The sequence below is a fragment of the Simochromis diagramma genome, unplaced genomic scaffold (assembly GCF_900408965.1).
Source record: "Simochromis diagramma unplaced genomic scaffold, fSimDia1.1 OVJJ01000676.1, whole genome shotgun sequence".
In the NCBI taxonomy this organism is placed as follows: Eukaryota; Metazoa; Chordata; class Actinopteri; order Cichliformes; family Cichlidae; genus Simochromis; species Simochromis diagramma.
The window spans coordinates 226,369-244,595 of NW_024387466.1; the positions used below are offsets into that span (position 1 = coordinate 226,369).

General features: G+C 41.6%; 1 protein-coding gene across 4 annotated transcripts in view; it reads left to right on the forward strand.

Annotated features, from left to right (window-relative positions):
- Positions 1–18,227, forward strand: part of mtmr4 (myotubularin related protein 4) — a 43,070-nt gene that overhangs the window by 4,026 nt on the left and 20,817 nt on the right. Inside the window, exons 1-2 of one of the 4 annotated variants that reach the window (XM_040014603.1) lie at positions 135–607; positions 2,142–2,242. In XM_040014603.1, coding sequence (XP_039870537.1) covers positions 2,240–2,242 — 3 coding nt within the window. In that variant the 5' untranslated portion in view covers positions 135–607; positions 2,142–2,239. Of the gene's footprint in view, positions 1–134; positions 608–2,141; positions 2,243–11,163; positions 11,327–18,227 lie in introns of those variants that run through there. The other 3 variants (XM_040014604.1, XM_040014602.1, XM_040014601.1) reach the window with 3 other exon arrangements.

An 18,227-nucleotide genomic window follows, 5' to 3' on the forward strand; every position in this document is an offset into this window, starting at 1 on the left:
GTGGCTCAAATATAAGTTTATTTAATATATAGCTTTATTTTTTTTAATTAATAGCTTTATTTAATAGATTTTCTTCTAAATGTGTCTGTTTTGTTTTTTGTTTGCTTGTTTTGTTTTGGGTTTTTTGTTTCTTTTTTTAAAGCTTCAACCAATTCAAATCAGATTTCAGTTTTTGTTTAATTAAATCTCATGGGGCTATTTATGCTGAGTCAATAGATGACTCACATTACCTGAAGAGCAATATTGGACCCTTTTCCTCTCCTGAAAATGGTTGCCTGCATGTGATTTCTGTATTTATTACTGATTAGCAACAAAAGCAGTCCCTTCTGATCATGAGTCACGAGTTTGTTGTAGGTGGGTGAATTGTTAAGAGTGTTTGCCCTGTAGTATGGCTTCTTTCACTTTGAGCAGAGTGGGAGGGAGAAAGAGTAAGCAATAGAGACGGAGCGTGAGAGGGAGGGAGGGAGGCATGCCATGCACTGGACTACAACCAGTTTGTATTTGGGAGACGGAGACTGCTGCTACTCTGCAAAACTCTTGAGCTTTAATCAACCCCAAAAGCTAGACAGAAGTTTAAAGCAAACGTTTGATTCGATACTTTGAACAGGTAAGAGAAGTCTGCTTTGAGACAATTTTGAGAGTTGAGTAGTTTTTTGGTGTTTGGTTTTTGTTCTTTGAGCTTTGAGCTGTGTGCAAAAGGGGGTGTGTCGGGTTAAAAAAAAAAAAAAAAAAGCAGTGTAGGGAAGTGAGATGAAGGCACTGCACAGTGAGAATCTAGTTCAAAGCTGGGTCCTTGCATGCAATCAATGTGTTGTTAAAGTCTGATTGTTTACCCAAGGAAGTGAAGGCTCTATGTTTTGTCTCACTGCCTGTGTGCCACTCTTTTCATAGTAAACTTCCACTGAACATAGTCGCTCCCTCCTGACTTGGCTCGTATATACACAGGAAGTAAGAGTGCAGTATCAGTGTCACTTTTCATGCAGTCATTAAGTGTTTGTTTTCAGGGTAGTGCTTTTTTTTTATTGTGTACAGCTGCTGGATCATTGCCTGTCGCTGTTCTAATATGGCACACTGTCCAATCCAGGAGCAGCAGATTCAGCCCGCTTATGTTTCTGCAGTGTTGAGATGTAAATGAGTTGTAGGTCACCCGTGTTTCTGTGACAAATGCACATCAATACACAGTCACTGTAGAACATACAAACCTACAAAGTGCAGATTTGTGCTTACAGATGGTGTTTACAGTGTCCTGTCTGTGAGGTGGTTTAGAAGCTATTAGAGGATACGGACATTCACCTCAGCACCTTTTTTTTGTTTTTAATGATTTTGGTGGAAAGAAAAGTCGCAGAGTTTGTTCACATCTTCTGTCTAGCTCCCGTGTTGTTATCTGTTCTGCTGCTGATAATCTGCAGAGGAATGTTGAGTTTGCATTTCCTGTAAATCAGAGCTTCTCCCCTCTGGCCACGTCAGATCTGCACCAAAGTCTCTTTCACGTTGTCAGATCGCACACATGTGCCTGCGTGCTTGTGTGCCGTGTTGTTACACTGACTTGACCACAACTGGAGAGGGAACTTCTTGGCCCAGGCAACCAGTTAAACTTGCATGCCTGACATTTTGTGAAGAACTCTTGGGTTTGTGTTGAGTCATTTCTGTAAAATAAAAGTATATCCGTACTCAACTTCCTCAACAGGTTTATTGTTTTAGTGCCAGCTCCTTATTCTGTACTTTGGTCCAAGACTGTTTGAAATCCAGCCCTTCACACCATGGCACACATTCCCTAACCCATCAGGGCGACTGTGGCTCGGGGGGTTGGGAAGCGCATCTGTAACCGGAAGGTCGCCAGTTCGTTCCCTGGGCTCTCTGTCCTGGTCATTGTGTCCTTAGGCAAGACACCCTACCGCCCTACCCCACCTACTGGTGTTGGCCAGAGGGGCCGATGGCACAATATGGCAGCCTCGCCCCAGGGCAGCTGTGGCTACAACTGTAGCTTGCCTCCACCAGTGTGTGAATGTGAGAGTGAATGAATAGTGGAATTGTAAAGCGCTTTGGGTGCCTTGAAAAACGCTATATAAATGCAATCCATTATTATTATAACCACCCACACACAAGTCTGAAGGTTGTTGTTTTTTTTTTTATGTTTGCAGGAGGCATCGCTGTCCCGACAGAGCCCAGTAGGCAAGAGGAGAGGGAGGGATCTGAATAGGAACACCCAGACTCACTGTCTACAGCACTGGCTGACAGCATGGTGAGCCAATCACACTCCTGACTCCTCACTATTGTATATGTTTATATGTACTCTGCTGTAGATGCCTGACTGCTTTTAAAACAGGTGCCAAACTCCCTACATGATTTTCTTCATGGTAAACTGGCAAGCTGGGACTTTATACTCACACAGGAAATGGCAGAATGCGGTTGCAAGCCGAAAACAAAGCACAGACTGTTGCAACACATATAACAATACACAACGCTAAAGCAGTTTTGTAAATGCCAGTTTCTTAAAAATAAAGTTTTGACATTTCCTTTTATACTGTATCAGTTTGCATTTCTGACCACTTTCAATCAGAAATACAAAATTGTTAGGATTTACTTGCAAACTAAAATATAGCAATGAAGCAGTAAAACTGAAATGATTTTGCTGCAAACAACAGATTTCTAAGCTCAGCATGTTTTACGTGCAGGAAGCCAGTGCATTAGTGACTCCAGCTGGTTCTTAAAGGTGCCCGTGGAGAGATATGGTGTCAAATCCCTTCCCAGTCTTAAACAGGGACTTGTGGAACACTATTTAGAGTAGGTAGGTGAAAGTAGATCGTCCTCTTACAGAGTTTCCTCGCCCAGACACTAGTTTTCTCAGCAGGGATCCAGCTTCATTGGCCTGTTGTTTAGTCCTACGTGTTTCTGCTTTCATGAAAGTGCTATGTAGCACCTAACAGATGTTACAAGTCTTTGATGTAGCTTGTTGCCACGTGGCCCTCGTACAACTGTGTTTTGGAGTACACTAAAACCTGTTGGCGTCCTATTTACATGAAGGAGCTCAGCGCATTACATGTGGCATTTCAGAATATGAGAAGCACAAGTCCTGAACAAGGCAATGAGCATTTAGTTCTCTAAGAGCTGAATGCTCACTCTCAATGTAGATTAAAATGCTCTTAGTGTAGCCAAGTGGTGAAGGTGTCTACTTCAGTAAATGCTGATTATCTTCTGTGTGCCCTCTAGTGGATACTATTGGCTACTCATTTCTGTGGTTTAACTGAGACTAAATGGTTTCTTTGTGTTATGTAAAGTCACAACAGTAATTGGTATAAAAAAGATGGAGGTGGAATTGTGCTGCTTCAAGTTTCTACATGAATTTCTGTTTTGAATCTGTTTTTGCTGATTCTCACATTTTGCGGTTCTTTGTCTAATCGCACTGCAGATGTTGGCCTGAGGGTTTTAATTCTATTGGAGTACAGAAAATTTAACACAGATCTGAGACTATTTGTGGATAACAGTTCTACATGTATTTGAAATGAGCCATGCGACTGTGTATTTTAGTCCTAATTTAATCTGATTAGTGAGTACAGCATATTATTTTCAGATGTTAAGACATGCAGAGCTTCTCAATTTAAGGAGATCCGTAACCTTTAGGAGTTTAAGTATCCAGTATACAAAATGCATTTGTAATTTTCCTTTTTTTTCTTATTTTTAATTAATTGCTCCATCATAGAGAGTAATTTAGGACACCCTTAGTCACCTGATGGGCCGTCTGCTTGTGCCTTGTCGGGCAGTGAATGGGCTTCAGAGTAAATGGTGCTTTAAAAGAGCGGAAGCAGCAACCAAATGAGTGACAAATTCCTCTTGAAACTAATGGGAACCACTTTTATGGGACAGACATAGGAAGTGTAACAGGAGGATACATATCCCAAGGTTCTGGTCAAATGGGTCCACAGAATGTCACTGTGGCTGGATGCCCAACTCCCAGCCTTTTTATGGGAGCCCTGGGCTTAATTGATGGCATAGCTGATGAACAAACAATGTGCCCACAGGAGCATAAAATGAGGATGCAGAGCTTCACTGCCTTGGGTTGAAGAGTGTTTATGCATTTATAGGAAAGCTAACCTCTTCTTGGTTTGGGTGTGGTCAGAGGTATGCGCTGCATGAGTAATCAAAGGCTCAAACTGTTATCAGGTGGCATGATCACACCCTAGAATGTTTCAGATCAGCCTAAGCAGTATTTGAAGTACAACTGTGATTTACAGATGTGTACATGATGGTAGTGTTCGATCAAATATGAAATTGTAATCGTTACTGTGCATGTTAAGAAACTACATTAATGGGACCTTTTTAAGTTGCCCAGTGGCCACAGTTAGGGAGAACAGATGAGAGTATCATTACCTTTTTGAGCTAAGGGTTATATTCTCAGGTGGGATTGTGAGACAGTTGTTCCTCAGGTAATATGATTGTTTTTAATCCTCTATGTGAAGCAGTGCTTAATTGCTTCCCAGCCTTGAGCTTGCTTTTTTTCCATCCACTGAAACAAAATGGGAAATATTGAGCTCATGTTGTTGTCCACTCATGCTATTGCATTGTTAGCAAGATAATGGGAGCACGGAAACAGGTACAGCAGGATTGTTTTTACTCTGCCTACACTGCGTGCATCGTAGTGCTACTATATAAGGTTTGTGCACAATTGGAAGGCAAAGTTAATGTGGCAGCACTATGGAAAGCCACATGATGCTCTCACTTAGGGTTGTAGTTAAAGCGAGGGCTGTTAATGATTTGAGTGCAGCCCTACTTGAAGGCACCTTTGCCTCAAACCTAATCTTGGTTAGGTTAAATCATTCTGGCTGGCTGTCTCCGGTTCCTCATTCCTACTTTTCATTCCATTCAGATAATTGTTAACTTTATTTTTTGTTCAAAGCTTTGCAAGTGTGTGTGTCCGCAACACTTCCCGTCAGAGCCTGCTTAGCTCAATCTTATTTAAGATGTTGCCTGGCAGCCAGTCAGATGTTACTCTAGTGACAAATGTCAGTGAAATGTACGGCCTACATTTATATTCCTGATGAATTATTTTAATGTTTGTAATGGATCATATTGAGCTAAATACTTGTCCTGACTGAAGTCACACTTCCAAACACTAACTGTACACCAAACCCCCATACCTTCTTGTTACTGCTTCACTACTTAAAAATTACTTGTTACTTAAATTTCAAGTACTTTGGTTACATCTATGAAAGGCATCCAAACACATACATGTATTTACAGAAATACTCAATTTCTGAAAATTTAGCTTCATTTGGCCCTCCTTCCCAATGCTTCGTGTCTTTTTCATATCCTGCTTCTATAGCTGTGTGTCAACATGTAGGCTGACACCCTGCATTGGTTAGTGGCTGACCTCCTTTCCTAAAATACAACCTGAAACAGAGGAGCCCAAATCTGGTGCTCACTTCTACGGCTGGTTCAGCCAGTACTGGACAAGCAGAGGGAGAGAATTTATAGCTCAGTATTTGGACTCTGGACCAGTTAATGATACATTAGTCAGTAGTGATCCTAAATACATTTTTTTTTTTTTTTTTTTTTTTTTTTAAATGGCCATAAATGAACTAAAAAGAGCTTCACAACCTGCTCAGTGAACTGATGATTCAAAACTCTTGGTTGTATATGCTTTTTTTTTTTTTTTTCATTTAGATATTGCCAGTCAAAAAATAACCAGGTTTTAAATAAATACATTTTCAAAGATGTACATGCTACAGTTCTAATATAAGATTTAATGATGAGTCAGAGCAGCTGGAGATCTTTAAAGTTCAGCTAAGCTCATAAAGGGAAAGCCCCCTACACTCTCAGGGGTAATGAGGTATCAAACTTATTTGGGACTTGAGTAGGGATTCAAGTCCCAAACGATTCCCTTATCGATTCCAGTCGCCCGAATGACGTCACCACGTTGCGGAGCGTCATTTACCTGGCAAGAAACATGGTACCTAAGCGGCTCAAACGCTCAAAAGTTTGGTTATACTTTACGAGAATGGATGACAACAATTTGCAATACTTGCAAAGTAGATATTTCATTTAAGGGAGGAAACACTACGAATGTGCAATAGCATTTGCTCACAAAACACGCGATAACCTTAAATGAATGTCGTGTTTTTAATTCTGCTCTGGACTCGTGATTCTCAACGCAGCAGCAGCGGTAACGTTTGCACGTCCTCTCCCGTTAATGCGGCAGGTAAATAATCAACTAACAGTGCATATTATGTTAGCACGATCTGCCTTATTACAAAACCTGCCATTACTGTGCATTTAGGTGACCATGATGAGAGAGACAGAGTCTGGCTGGCTCAGATGCTGGCAGTTCTCACTGTAGTCTACCGTTAGCGTCTCCTTTCAGGCTAGGATAGTTTAGTTTGGTTAATAGTTTAATTATTTATATAGCACATTTAATTACAGGAGCGTTGACCAAAGTGCTGTACAAGAATACAACATACATAATAAAACAACTTAGAGTATTAAAAGCAAACACCAAATATGAATTAACAAATAACAAATAACTCTCATGCTGTATTAAAAGCCAGTAAATAAAAATGCGTTTTAAGATAAGATTTAAAAAGATTGACAGTATGAGCCTGTCTGATGTGTAGGGGTAAATTATTCCACAGCTTAGGCGCTACGACTGCAAATGCTCGATCACCTCTATGAACCAGCCTCAACCTTGGTACAGCTAAAAGCAAAAGATCACTTGATCTAAGAGATCTAAGGATAGACGAATGTCACCGAGCAGTGACTAAGTTTGTAGTAAAAGGCTTGCACCCATTTGCCACAGCAGATGCCCCCGATTTTTGGTAAGTGAATGTGTTTAATTGTAGGCAGGGACATTACTGGATATTCTTGTGTAATTGCTACAGAATAATTTATGTTATACTTTGTTATTGCTACAGAAGAATATTTATTTTATTATTTTACATTTACAATTTTTTTTTTTTTTTTTCCCCGGGGACCCTGTGACACCCCATTGAAGAGCCGTAGCCTGTGGATCTCTTAAGATCTCACTGTTGGGTTTGTAAGGCCATGTTACTCCTAAATTTCTATCTTGTTCAAAGAGAAGATATAAAACAAAGTTCTAAGCTAATTGATCTTGGTGTTCTCCTTTTTTTTTTTTTTTTTTTTTTTTTTTTATAAAAAAAAGAATCGATAAAGAATCGAATTGTTAAACAGAATCGAAAACGGAATCTGAATCGTGAAAATCTTATCAATACCCATCCCTAGACTTGAGAAGTCTTAATCATTGGGATTTTGCCAAAGGAAAGAAATCGCTTTAGACTGAGTTGCTAAGCAGACATCAGAAAACTTGGTGTAGCTCCTAGAGTGTACCACCTTCTTCTCCAAAGCCATGAATGTGTGATAAAGCTACAGTGAGAGGGGCACGTGTTTGGGCTTAGCTGTAATGTTGTATTTCACTTCTTCATTCCACTGGTGGAAAATAAATGTAATGGGCCACAGTTTCAAACAGTGACATGCAAATGGTTCTCGGTAAGGTTTTGTTTAATTTATGGAGGTGGATCTTATAGCAGCAGATGCATGCTCCCATTAACGTGATGAAATGGAAACCATTCTGCACACAAGTAGATTGCATCCCTTCTTCTCTGCTTCCTTTCTCATGGTCTCTACAGACTGTATACATTACATTAGATAAATCTTATAGACCTATATAGAACAGAATAACCTAGAATAATCTACTGCATTGATCGATTTAATATGTAACCTTGGGCAGCTTGTCTATTGTTGCATAAACAGTGTCATGGACATTGAGATCTTCTTCCTATAAAAGACTTGCAGAAGAAGCCAAACTGTTTGATGTGCAGGGGAAATATGATTGAAATCCAAGTGGGAATGTCTTGTTTCTACATTGTCAAAGTCTGTGAAATCACCTTAGGCATTAATTCCAATATCATGTTGGACCTCTCCCCCTTGGCTCTTGACGGAAGCGGTCGCACTTTCTCCTTCTCCCTTATCTTTCCTGCTTGGCTTCTCATGTCTTTTGTATAGTCTCACTTATTCTCTAACCCTAAGAGAGTCTCCCAGACTTGTTCTCTAGAAACATAAAGAAGAATTACGGATTTGATCAACTGGTCCCTTAACGGAATTGACACCCTCCTGGGCTTGGGAGAGCCCGATTGTCCTACGGAGACATTTGCTGCCAGATACTCGATGGTCGGTTGCGTCGTGTGTCTGGCAACACTCTCGATGGAGGACTTTGAACGACATCTACCAATTCTGAACTACAGTAACAGAGTTCTGGCTGATTGGAGCTGGCTCGGACCTGGCTTATCGAAGAATAAGAAGTGGCTACAGCTGTTCAAAATCCCACAAGGCTGCCCGACATGATAGACGATGGGCAGGGCTGTGAGTGCTCAGACTATTTTTTTTTTTTTTTTTTTTTTTTTAACACAATATGGATAAGATCTTTGAGAAGCTCATGGCTCTGCTATATGGATAACATCTTGAAGAAGAACAACGGGAATTGAGAGACCTGGTGGCCAGTGACGGACATTAGATCAAATTGGAAGCAGTTTGTTCGCACTAACCAAAACAACTACCATCTTCATCTCATGTGGCCCCCCTGGATGCTCAAGGCAAAAGCTTGGGAATAACAATTCTCCCTAGATAATAAGACTGTTTGTTATGACTCTCTCCCTCCTCATTCAAGGTCACCCGCGTCTACCGAAGATTGTTGACTTTTGCTTAACCGGGTGAAGGGACACTTTCTCTCGGTTGAACACGGAACACACACACACGCACATATACGCATGTACACTGACACAGACCTACACTCACTCCCTGTTGGAACGCAGTCTGGGGGCAGTTCTTCTTTTCTCCTCGACTTTCCTCATGTTGTGCATTTTCCATTGTTGTTAGGTTCCGGGCCGCTGCTCGTACGGCTGACCGGCCAGCTACCTAGCCTGACCTGTCTCCCCAATGTGATGTTTGTGTATTGTATGCACGATCGGGAAAGTCAGTCTCTTAATTGCCCCTTCGGGATAAATAAAGTCTTCTGAATCCTGAATGAATCCTGAATGTTCATCAGCTCAAGTCCATGTCAGTCATTGTATTCCTGAAATATGTATTCATGCCTCATAAACAGCTGAGTTCTGTCTGCTGGAAGGAGACGCAAGCATCCTTAGGAGAAGCTTCTCCTCAGTGTTCACATTTGGATAAAAGGATTCCAAATGGTAACGCTTAGAACAATTCAAAACCTAGCAGGTGTCAGCATGGCAGTTGTAAGCCCTACTTCTGCCTCTGAGGTTCAAGTTCTCGCCACTAACTGTTGCAGACAGCATACTTTACTCTCTGCTTTTAAAAGCCTAGAACTATGTTGTTCTCTTGGTAGAGAGATAATCAAAATCTAACATTAAGTGGTGCTTAAGCACGAGAAATGTTGACCATGCAATGACCCAGAGCCAAGGACATGTATTTGCTGCAGATGCATTTCAGGCTGCATTCTCTCACTGATATTAGGACGCAATCCACTGTTATCAAAATTATGTTCTCAAGGCAGAAAGTAAACAAATTTAAAGTACATATTCTATATATGTACACACAGTGTATACAGGATTGCATCTATAGTTTTATGAAGCTGCCTGTGAAAATGGCCTTCTGTGTTTATAAATGGGTTAGAACTGCATGGGTGCAAACGTAACAATATTAGGGATACCTCCCTGTTAAAATACAGACTTCCTGATCATATTGTAGCTACTAGCACACTGCATTACAACCGGCTTCCTAGTTTCAGTTATATCCATCCAATATCCAGGCATATGTAAATGTGTGGACCCCATGATCCACGGTTTCAGCATTGATTTAACTTCCTTTGTAAAGCCAGTGAATAAGACTTATGTCTCTGCACCAGCTGTACACTGTCAGCTGAAGCAGTTCACTTAATACACTTGTGTTGATGGTTTCTTTACACAAATTGCACTTAAGGGCAATAAACATTTACCCCCATGTGGAAATTCATCCTGTTAAAATGAGGCAGCACCTTTTGCTGGTGAAATTAATCCTATTTAATAGTGCTGTGTTTAGCTTATGCTGCATGTACTGCGTTACGTAATGTGGGGTCATACAGCTGTAGGTGAGTGGCTGTCACGACTCTAACAGGAAGGAGGTTGGAGTAAGAGGGAGGAAGAGCTACGTCTCGCCTAGAAGTGTATGTGCAATCAGTGTCCTTCCTTGATATGATACAGTGACGTGCAGGATTTATAGTATCTAAAATTGTTTCAGGATAATGTGACAATGACACTCGGAAGTGGGGAAGAATGTCTGTAAAATGCTGTGTCACCAGCAATCTCTGCATCCACCGTCTCTTCTTGTTGCCCTCCCTCCCTCTGTTCTCTGCCACGTATTTGCCTTCTGCGCTACATCAGTAGCTGCTAGTGTGACCATTTTGTGGTGGGATACTGTCCCAACAGTGGGATGCGTTCTGTCTCTCTGTTGTTGGCTTCAGGTTGTGCATTCTTTTTTTGGGGGCATTTTTTGCACATACAGCTATCAGTAAACTGTGTGTGTTTGAGCCACAGCGTACTGCAGTCAGTGGCAATCGGAGCATCTTCTGGTGGTCAGCGATGCACTCGAGGCTTTACCACCTTGTTGCTGAGGGAGAAGCATATTTCTGAAGGGATGTCGGTGAAGGGTGAACAAGGAGGAGGTGGGGGGAAGAGGAAGAGATGAGAAGGAGATGGGGAGAAATGCGAATGTGAGAGAGGGAGGGAGGGAGGTAGATGCGCATGCAGAGGGTGGAGCTTAGCATCAGGCAGTTCCCTCCGTCTTCCTTTCTCTCCTGTTTTCTCTTCTCACAGTTTCCCCTCATCCACATCGCTGGGCACATCTGCAGTCATTTCAACTCTTCTGCTTTTGTCTCACTTGTAACTCAGCTGATCCACTGGACTGCTGCGCCTCTCTGTACAGTTTTTCCAATTTTTTTTTTTATGGACTATCATCCTTTTTGCCAGCAGTGCAACAGGGGCTGTCTTCAGACACCAGCGTGCACCCCTTTCTGGGAGTGGTGGGGGGGGGGGGGGGGGTGGGATCCTGACTTAGAGCCAGGGCTGCTGTGTTGTCCCACAGAACCTCTAGATAAGGGGCAAACCTGCAAAAGCTGCGGGGGGGTGGGAAGCGGGGTGGCAGGCAGAGGGGGTCGAAGCAAACGAAGGGTGGAGAGGCTCAGGAGAAGAATGGTTATGCCGGCTCCTCGTGCTCTGGTCGTGCTGCTCCTCCTTAGGCTGCGTGTCATTCAGGCACAGTCCTGCCTTTCCTCGACATGAGCCTCGCAGTAAAGGTGTCCTGCTCCATGCTCAACTGCTTTGTAAGTGTTTCATTTGTTTCCGATGGGTGTGTTTTAGGGCCCTCCTCTCTCTATCTCATCCGCCTGTGTGTTTCTGCCTCCCTTCCAGGTAGTGGAGGGTGGGGGTGCTGCTCGACACACGAGCGCTGCAGTTATTAAGTAACAGCAGTAACTTGATATAAATAATTGAATTATCTCAGAATGTTCTAGAGTACAAGGCGATGAAAAGGTGCTTCTATTGCTGTCATCATTCACCTCTGTCGGATGGACAGCTTTGAGCTGCTGGTATGTTGACTGACGGGGAGGAGAGGGGGGGTGGGGAGCTGCCGGGACTAGGATGGGTAAGATGTTTTCATGCATTCACTGTTGCAGTCCCGGAGCACCAAAGTGTTCACTGCAGTGAAGGTCCTGCTTTGAGTTAGGATGTACATGGGCTATGAGGAAGAGGCATGTAGAACAGGTGTTTGTTTTTGTTTATGCCTTGAGATGGTAAAGAAAGGGTTGACAACCAAGGATGTTGACCTCTGACCCCCTCAAGGTTAGCAGGTAATGAGCACAGGCAGTACAATGTGGCCATTAACTACTAACCTTCAGGAGGTCAGCTTTTCAACTACGCATTAAATCAAATCACACTTTCCTGCCAAGAGTCCCATGTTAGTAGCCACCTAAAGTTCATTTTTTGAGGCTGATATAAACAATGTCTGGTAAGATACCCAGTAAATTAAAAAAAACAACAACATCTTCATACATGCCGGTAATTTGAGATATACATTGTTAAAAAAATGACACTTACCTTTGAAGCCAGCAGACTTTCCATAGCCAGACTTTCTTTGTGTTAGCTATTTTGTCACTAGTATGAGGACAGTAGTTATCAACTTTCTTTGTTAACTCAGACTTTCTGTTTCATGCTCACATAAAAGGGGGTTTTGGATTTTATTTTCTTCCCATACAAAATGGGCAGATCAAGAGCCAGCTGCTTTGGCCAGAGACATTATCAGAGGAACAGGTGATGAAACTTTTTAAAGGATATTTAAAAGAAAACAGCAAAGGAAATACAGGTGGTGAAAATAATCATTAATCTTGTGAATTCATAGGTGAACATGTTTGTTTTCACCACTCGGTGAAACTTAATTACTCGCAAATTATAAAGCTAGCATTCTTTCAGCTATCACGCTTTGAGTATGTGGTCGATAAAAGAATCAGTGAAATTTTAGCCCTTCCATGTTTTATAATATAATATAATATAAAAAATGTTACTTAGCACCAAGAAAGCATCAGTAGTTTTGCAGGTATATAACACATCTAGAGGGAAAGATGTATTTCAAAAACTTTCATGGAAATGACAAGTTGAACAAAATATTTTTCTTCAAAAACTACAAATGTGAACCTTTTGAAAGTTTTGGGGACTATGAAATATGAAAATGAGACATTTCTAGCCTCTGGGACACATGCAAGTCTGTACTAGTATTTCATAGTGATCCATAGTGTTTCAGATGGTTCAGCCACAGTAGAGGACTGGCATGCTGAGATCCTTTCAGGATTATCACATATATTTCACCTAGAGATTTATCAAGCTATTCCTCTGTTTCTTTATACAATACAGATTCCAAAAAAGATTTTAATAATACTGGCGAAAATTATATTGTCACAGTTTTTCTTAAAGAAAGCTTTGTTTGAAAAGCTGTCAGGTAGGAAGAGTGCAGCTGCTCATTCTCCCTCTCCTTTCTCTGTGAACAGATGTAGCCAGGCATTCCGCAATTTATGATCTCTCTCCAATATGTCTGTGACGCAGCTGAGTCGGCACTTCTCCTGCGTCAGTGTCTGTATAATTTAGTATCCCCATCCTTTGTTGCTTAAGTGGATCAGAGCGCTGTCAGTCTTCTCCTGTGGAAGGAGGCTCCATCATTTTCATCATGGCCACCATTGTTGTGATCCCACAGTTGCGGGGGCATCTTCAGTTACTATTCTAATGTACAATGTGCAATGTTGTCTGCAGTAAATGGAACTATAAACATATAATTGAATTGGATAAGATTTTTCCATGACTCAGATTCTATTATTCCCACTAGTTAAATAAATCAGCAGTGTAAGTATAGCCAAAAGCTTATTGGGGGATGTGCCTTTAGGCTGTATCAGGCTGTATGCTAACTCTCTGCCTAATGCCAAGGTGGAAATAAACGGTAAACAGACTTTGTGTTATGACCCCCGAGGAAGACAACACAACAGAGATGAGGGACTGGGGAAAAAAAGCAAAGTGCGTAGCAAGTTATTGAAAGGAAAGGTACTTAATTTGTATTTGTTGTCTCAGTATAGCCATACCAAACCAAAGTCTGTACTAACCTATGTGAACGTTTATGCAAACCTTTTTTGGGATAATGCCAGCCAGTTTATTATATTGCTTCGTGTTTCACCAATATAGACAACCACCTCTGTACCCTAAATAATGAGTTTTGACACTCCAGTATGTATGAATAAAGACGTGGTTTGATGATCATTAGAATATTTTCCAGGCTTTTCCTAAGGTAGATACATAGGCGGAAAACAACTCATTTCTGATGCCAGAAATAAAACAGAATGACACCCAGTCATTCTGTTTTAAAGACAGGCCTGAAATATGGCAGAAACCACTCAGTTCAAAACAGACCTTCAAGGGTTACTCCTGGAAGACTTTCAAGGGGTAAAGAGTTAAAGGGAAAACTAACACAAAGGTGTCTCAGTAAGGGCTTTTGCCACCATAACCCTTTTCCTCATTTGGTGTTTTGAAAGTCAAACCATTCAGTGATGCCTCATGTCCTGTGGATATGGGCATTGTCTTCCTGGAAGAGGATAGAAATGTTTAAGGGGCGTCCATACAGATAGTGACAAGAGACTGTGGAATGTTGATCAACTGCACCATCTTCAAGAGGCAACGGGCAAAGTGACAGTTAAATGTGAAAGTTAAATTTTCAACTTGAAGGCAGTCAGTCGACTTGTCTACCAGTTTGAGTGACAGATACCACTGGTTGATAAGTAGGGCAAATACCACAAAGTAAAGTGCAACAAACAAATCACTTAATATGTTAATGGTCCACACAGGAGGACTTTTTTATAGATTAGCAGTGACTTGTCCTGTCAGTGTGTCTAAACCAGAACACCAACATGTCCCTCGCAAGACATCAGAGCCATCAGACACCTAGACTGTCAGGGCCATCGGTTCATGCTTTTGCTTTAACTCGCTGTTCGCTTGATCGATTTGTTCTTACTGTGCTACAAAGTGTTACTCCAACTTTGTGCATTTTGGATGAATTCTATTCACGTAAAGAAAACCCTGCCCAGTTAATTTTTTTCAGTACTTGGAGTACTGCCCAGTTATAACACAAAAATGGGATTGATTGTTTAGAACACAGTGATCGATTGAACATTAATGTAGGCGGCAACAGGACAAGGAGAAAGAAATGTATTTAGAGAGATTTGTCATAGTCTGCCATCTTTGATCTTGACTTTTTTACTTAGAATCTGCTCCCTAGCTCTACTCAGAAAAATATCTTTGGCCTGGTTATTTTTAATGTTTATATAAAATGTTTTTCATTCTGCCCTGTCTCTGCACCCTCTGCCTGCAGTCATTTTCGTCCTTTTTCCCCTCGCTTTTTTATTTAGAATCATCGTTTAATATATTTATCATGTCCAACACGGCAAATGACTGAACAGTTAAAAGCAGAGATGTAAGTGCGTGTTGTCCACATATTCAGTAGGTCACCTGGCATCCTGTAGTGCTTCTCTAATCTGAAAAACTCTGGGACAAAGCACCAGTCAGATTAAGTAAATAATCTGGTGAGTAAGGACAGCAAGTTGTTAGAAAAAGCTTTTGGGTGAAAGGGCCTCTAAAAAGAGGCTGTCGTATCCATGGAAACCAGACATTTATTCATGAACACTGTGCCAATGTCTCTTTCACTTTGTCTACCTATTCTGTCCTGTTTCCATTTGCATACATGCAGGACTGTTTTCACACATGCTTTCCCCAGAGAAGTAAAACTTGGAAAAAGCAACTGTGCATTATTCCCTCCACATGCACGCTGCTAATCTGCCTTGCCACGGCTGTCTCGTTGGCTGCTACAGTAGCTGATATCATAGCTGATACTGTTTTGGTTATTATTGTTATCTTGATGTTTCATGTGCTATCAACTCTGACATTTATATTTGGTAAATGCACGGAGGCGTATGCGCGCATGCCTGTCAGCTCCAGCTTTTTGAGCTGGTTGGACAAAGGTGGGGGAGGGTGCGCAGGCTCGCAGCAGTGACGAAGCAAAAACGTGTCGGGCACAGGACAAGCTGTGCTCCATCTTTGAGAGCTGTTTAGAAGTGAGAGCATCCCTGTTTTCCTTTAATCTTCTGTAAGCTGATTGTCTGCTTGTGGAAACAAAAATCACAATATGGACAAAATAAACTCCCTCCAAAAAAGTGTCCAAATGTAATGACATTTTTTAAAGCTAGGTCTTTAAGCATCATCTTTGTGCAAAGAATATATGAAGCTGAAATGTGCATATATCCATGTTTCATGTAGTTCAATGAGTCTGTTCCTGTGGTATTTTTTTTAAATCTATTGCTGTTAATATAAGCTAATAGCAGTAGCTCATCGGGTAGTGTCTTGTGCTTCTAGGGCAACACATACACAACTTTTAGTTAGCTCTTCTTGTCTTTAAAGTACATCGTGTACTTGTGGGAATCAGAGAAATGCTGTGTCAGAGCTCTGCAAGAGAAAAGTATAAATGTGGCCAAGAGTCTACCAGGTAATGCTGCCTGGGGTATTTGGAAACCAAACCAGATTAGATGGATTGTTGATGGGAGATGAAAGTGTGTGGCTGTGGTCCAAATGTGTTTGCTTTTTTTTTTTTTTTTTTTTTTTTTTGTAAGATATTATGATGTAAATTGACACATTTTTACAGGAAAAACTGATTTGGAGTTTGGTTTTGGTTAACTTTAGAGTAATTGATTGTAATTGAATTTCTCACAGGGACTTCTATAATACTAGTGGCTGAAATAATTTGATGTGGTGGTCGATCAGCGTGTGATGACCTCATAGGACCCCTCCAGAATGTGTTTCTTCTTAGAGAGGCACCACAAGTTGGTGTTTTTAAACTGAGGATTTTAACATTTGATTTGGTGGAAAACGCCATTCGTGTGATACTATATAATCTTAATTACAAGCAGTCAACTGGAGTGAAAACATTTATGCTAACTCTCCAAAAAGTTGATTCTGTTCATCTGGACGTAGCGTTTTGTGGGAGAAACGTTTCGTCACTCATCCAAGTGACTTCTTCAGTCTCAGCTGACTGCAGGTTTCCCCAATCTTATAAACAGTATATTTGCATAATGACTGAAACCGGCCCACTGAAGGAACAATGGGCTGGGAGGTCAGTTCCTTAATCTGCACCTTAAACCTACACATACGGATCAGTATTAAAGGTTTGACTCTCATCATCCACTGGAGCACAAACTGGGTGTCATTAGGACGCTACAACACAGAGCAAACACCATCCCCACTGACACAGCGGCCAGGGAGGCAGAAGAACGGCACATCAAGAAGGCCCTGAGTAAATGTGGTTATCCCAGCTGGACTTTTGTCAAAGCTGGAAAGACGCTTAAAGAAAGCTCCAGCCGATCAAAGAGGGAAGGACAATTGCTGCCCAAGCGAAAACCTGTAGTGATCCCATATGTGTCAGGAGTATCGGAGCAGTTGAGACGCATTTTTTTCTAAACACCGGGTCTCTGTGGCTTTTAAACCCCAAAACACGCTGCGCCAAAAACTGGTCCACCCCAAGGATCGGGTCCCCCGACACAAACAGAGTAACATAGTGTACGCTGTTAAGTGCCAGGAGGATTGCCAGGATTTATACATCGGGGAAACCAAACAACCTCTGGCGAAGCGGATGGCACAACACAGAAGAGCCACCTCGTCAGGCCAGGACTCTGCAGTCTATTCACACCTACAGGTCAGTGGACACTCTTTCAAGGATGTGGATGTACACATCTTGGACAGGGAGGAATGCTGGTTTGAGCGTGGAGTCAAGGAGGCCATTTACGTGAAAAGGGAAAGACCATCTCTGAATCGAGGAGGGGGCCTAAGGGTACATATTTCGCCATCTTACAATACTGTGATTGCAGCCATTCCCCAACTCTCTGTGAATGGTACTCATGGTCATTGATCAGTGGGTTTTGGTCAGTGGTTGTTGATCAATGGTCATGAGAATTTGCATAATTAAGATTAAGAAACTGACCTCCCAACCCCATTGTTCCTTCAGTGGGCTGGTTTCAGTCATTATGCAAATGTACTGTTTATAAGATTGGGGAAACCTGCAGTCAGCTGAGACTGAAGAAGTCACTTGGATGAGTGACGAAACGTTTCTCCCACAAAACGCTACGTCCAGATGAACAGAATCAACTTTTTGGAGATTTACTTTCCTGGATGATTGAGAATGCATCAAGACATTCATGCTAACATTCAAGTTGTGATACCGATTCAGAGCTACTGAGAACAACAAATGAGTGTCATCATGGTGGCTTTGCTAGAATTTACATGAAAACTAAAAGGAGTTTCAACCCATTTTCTATCAGATTTCTGTTTGTTACCAAACAACAACGCACTCATTAAAGCATATTTATCTGGTCTAAATATAGATGATAATCACTGAACAGGATTTTTTCCTCTTCCTCACACACAGCACACTTTACTTGATCGTTGCATTACAACACCACCACTCTCCCCTCATTTTGAGTGTGCATTTATATGAAGATGGAAACACAGCATTACCGTGAACGTAAAGGCAACATTTGGAGGAAACGGAGCCTGCAGTAATGCTAGATAGCACTTACCACTGGAGCAACTCATTAGGGGGTTTAAATGCCTCACATGGACACATTCACCATAACACCCACCTCTGTGGCA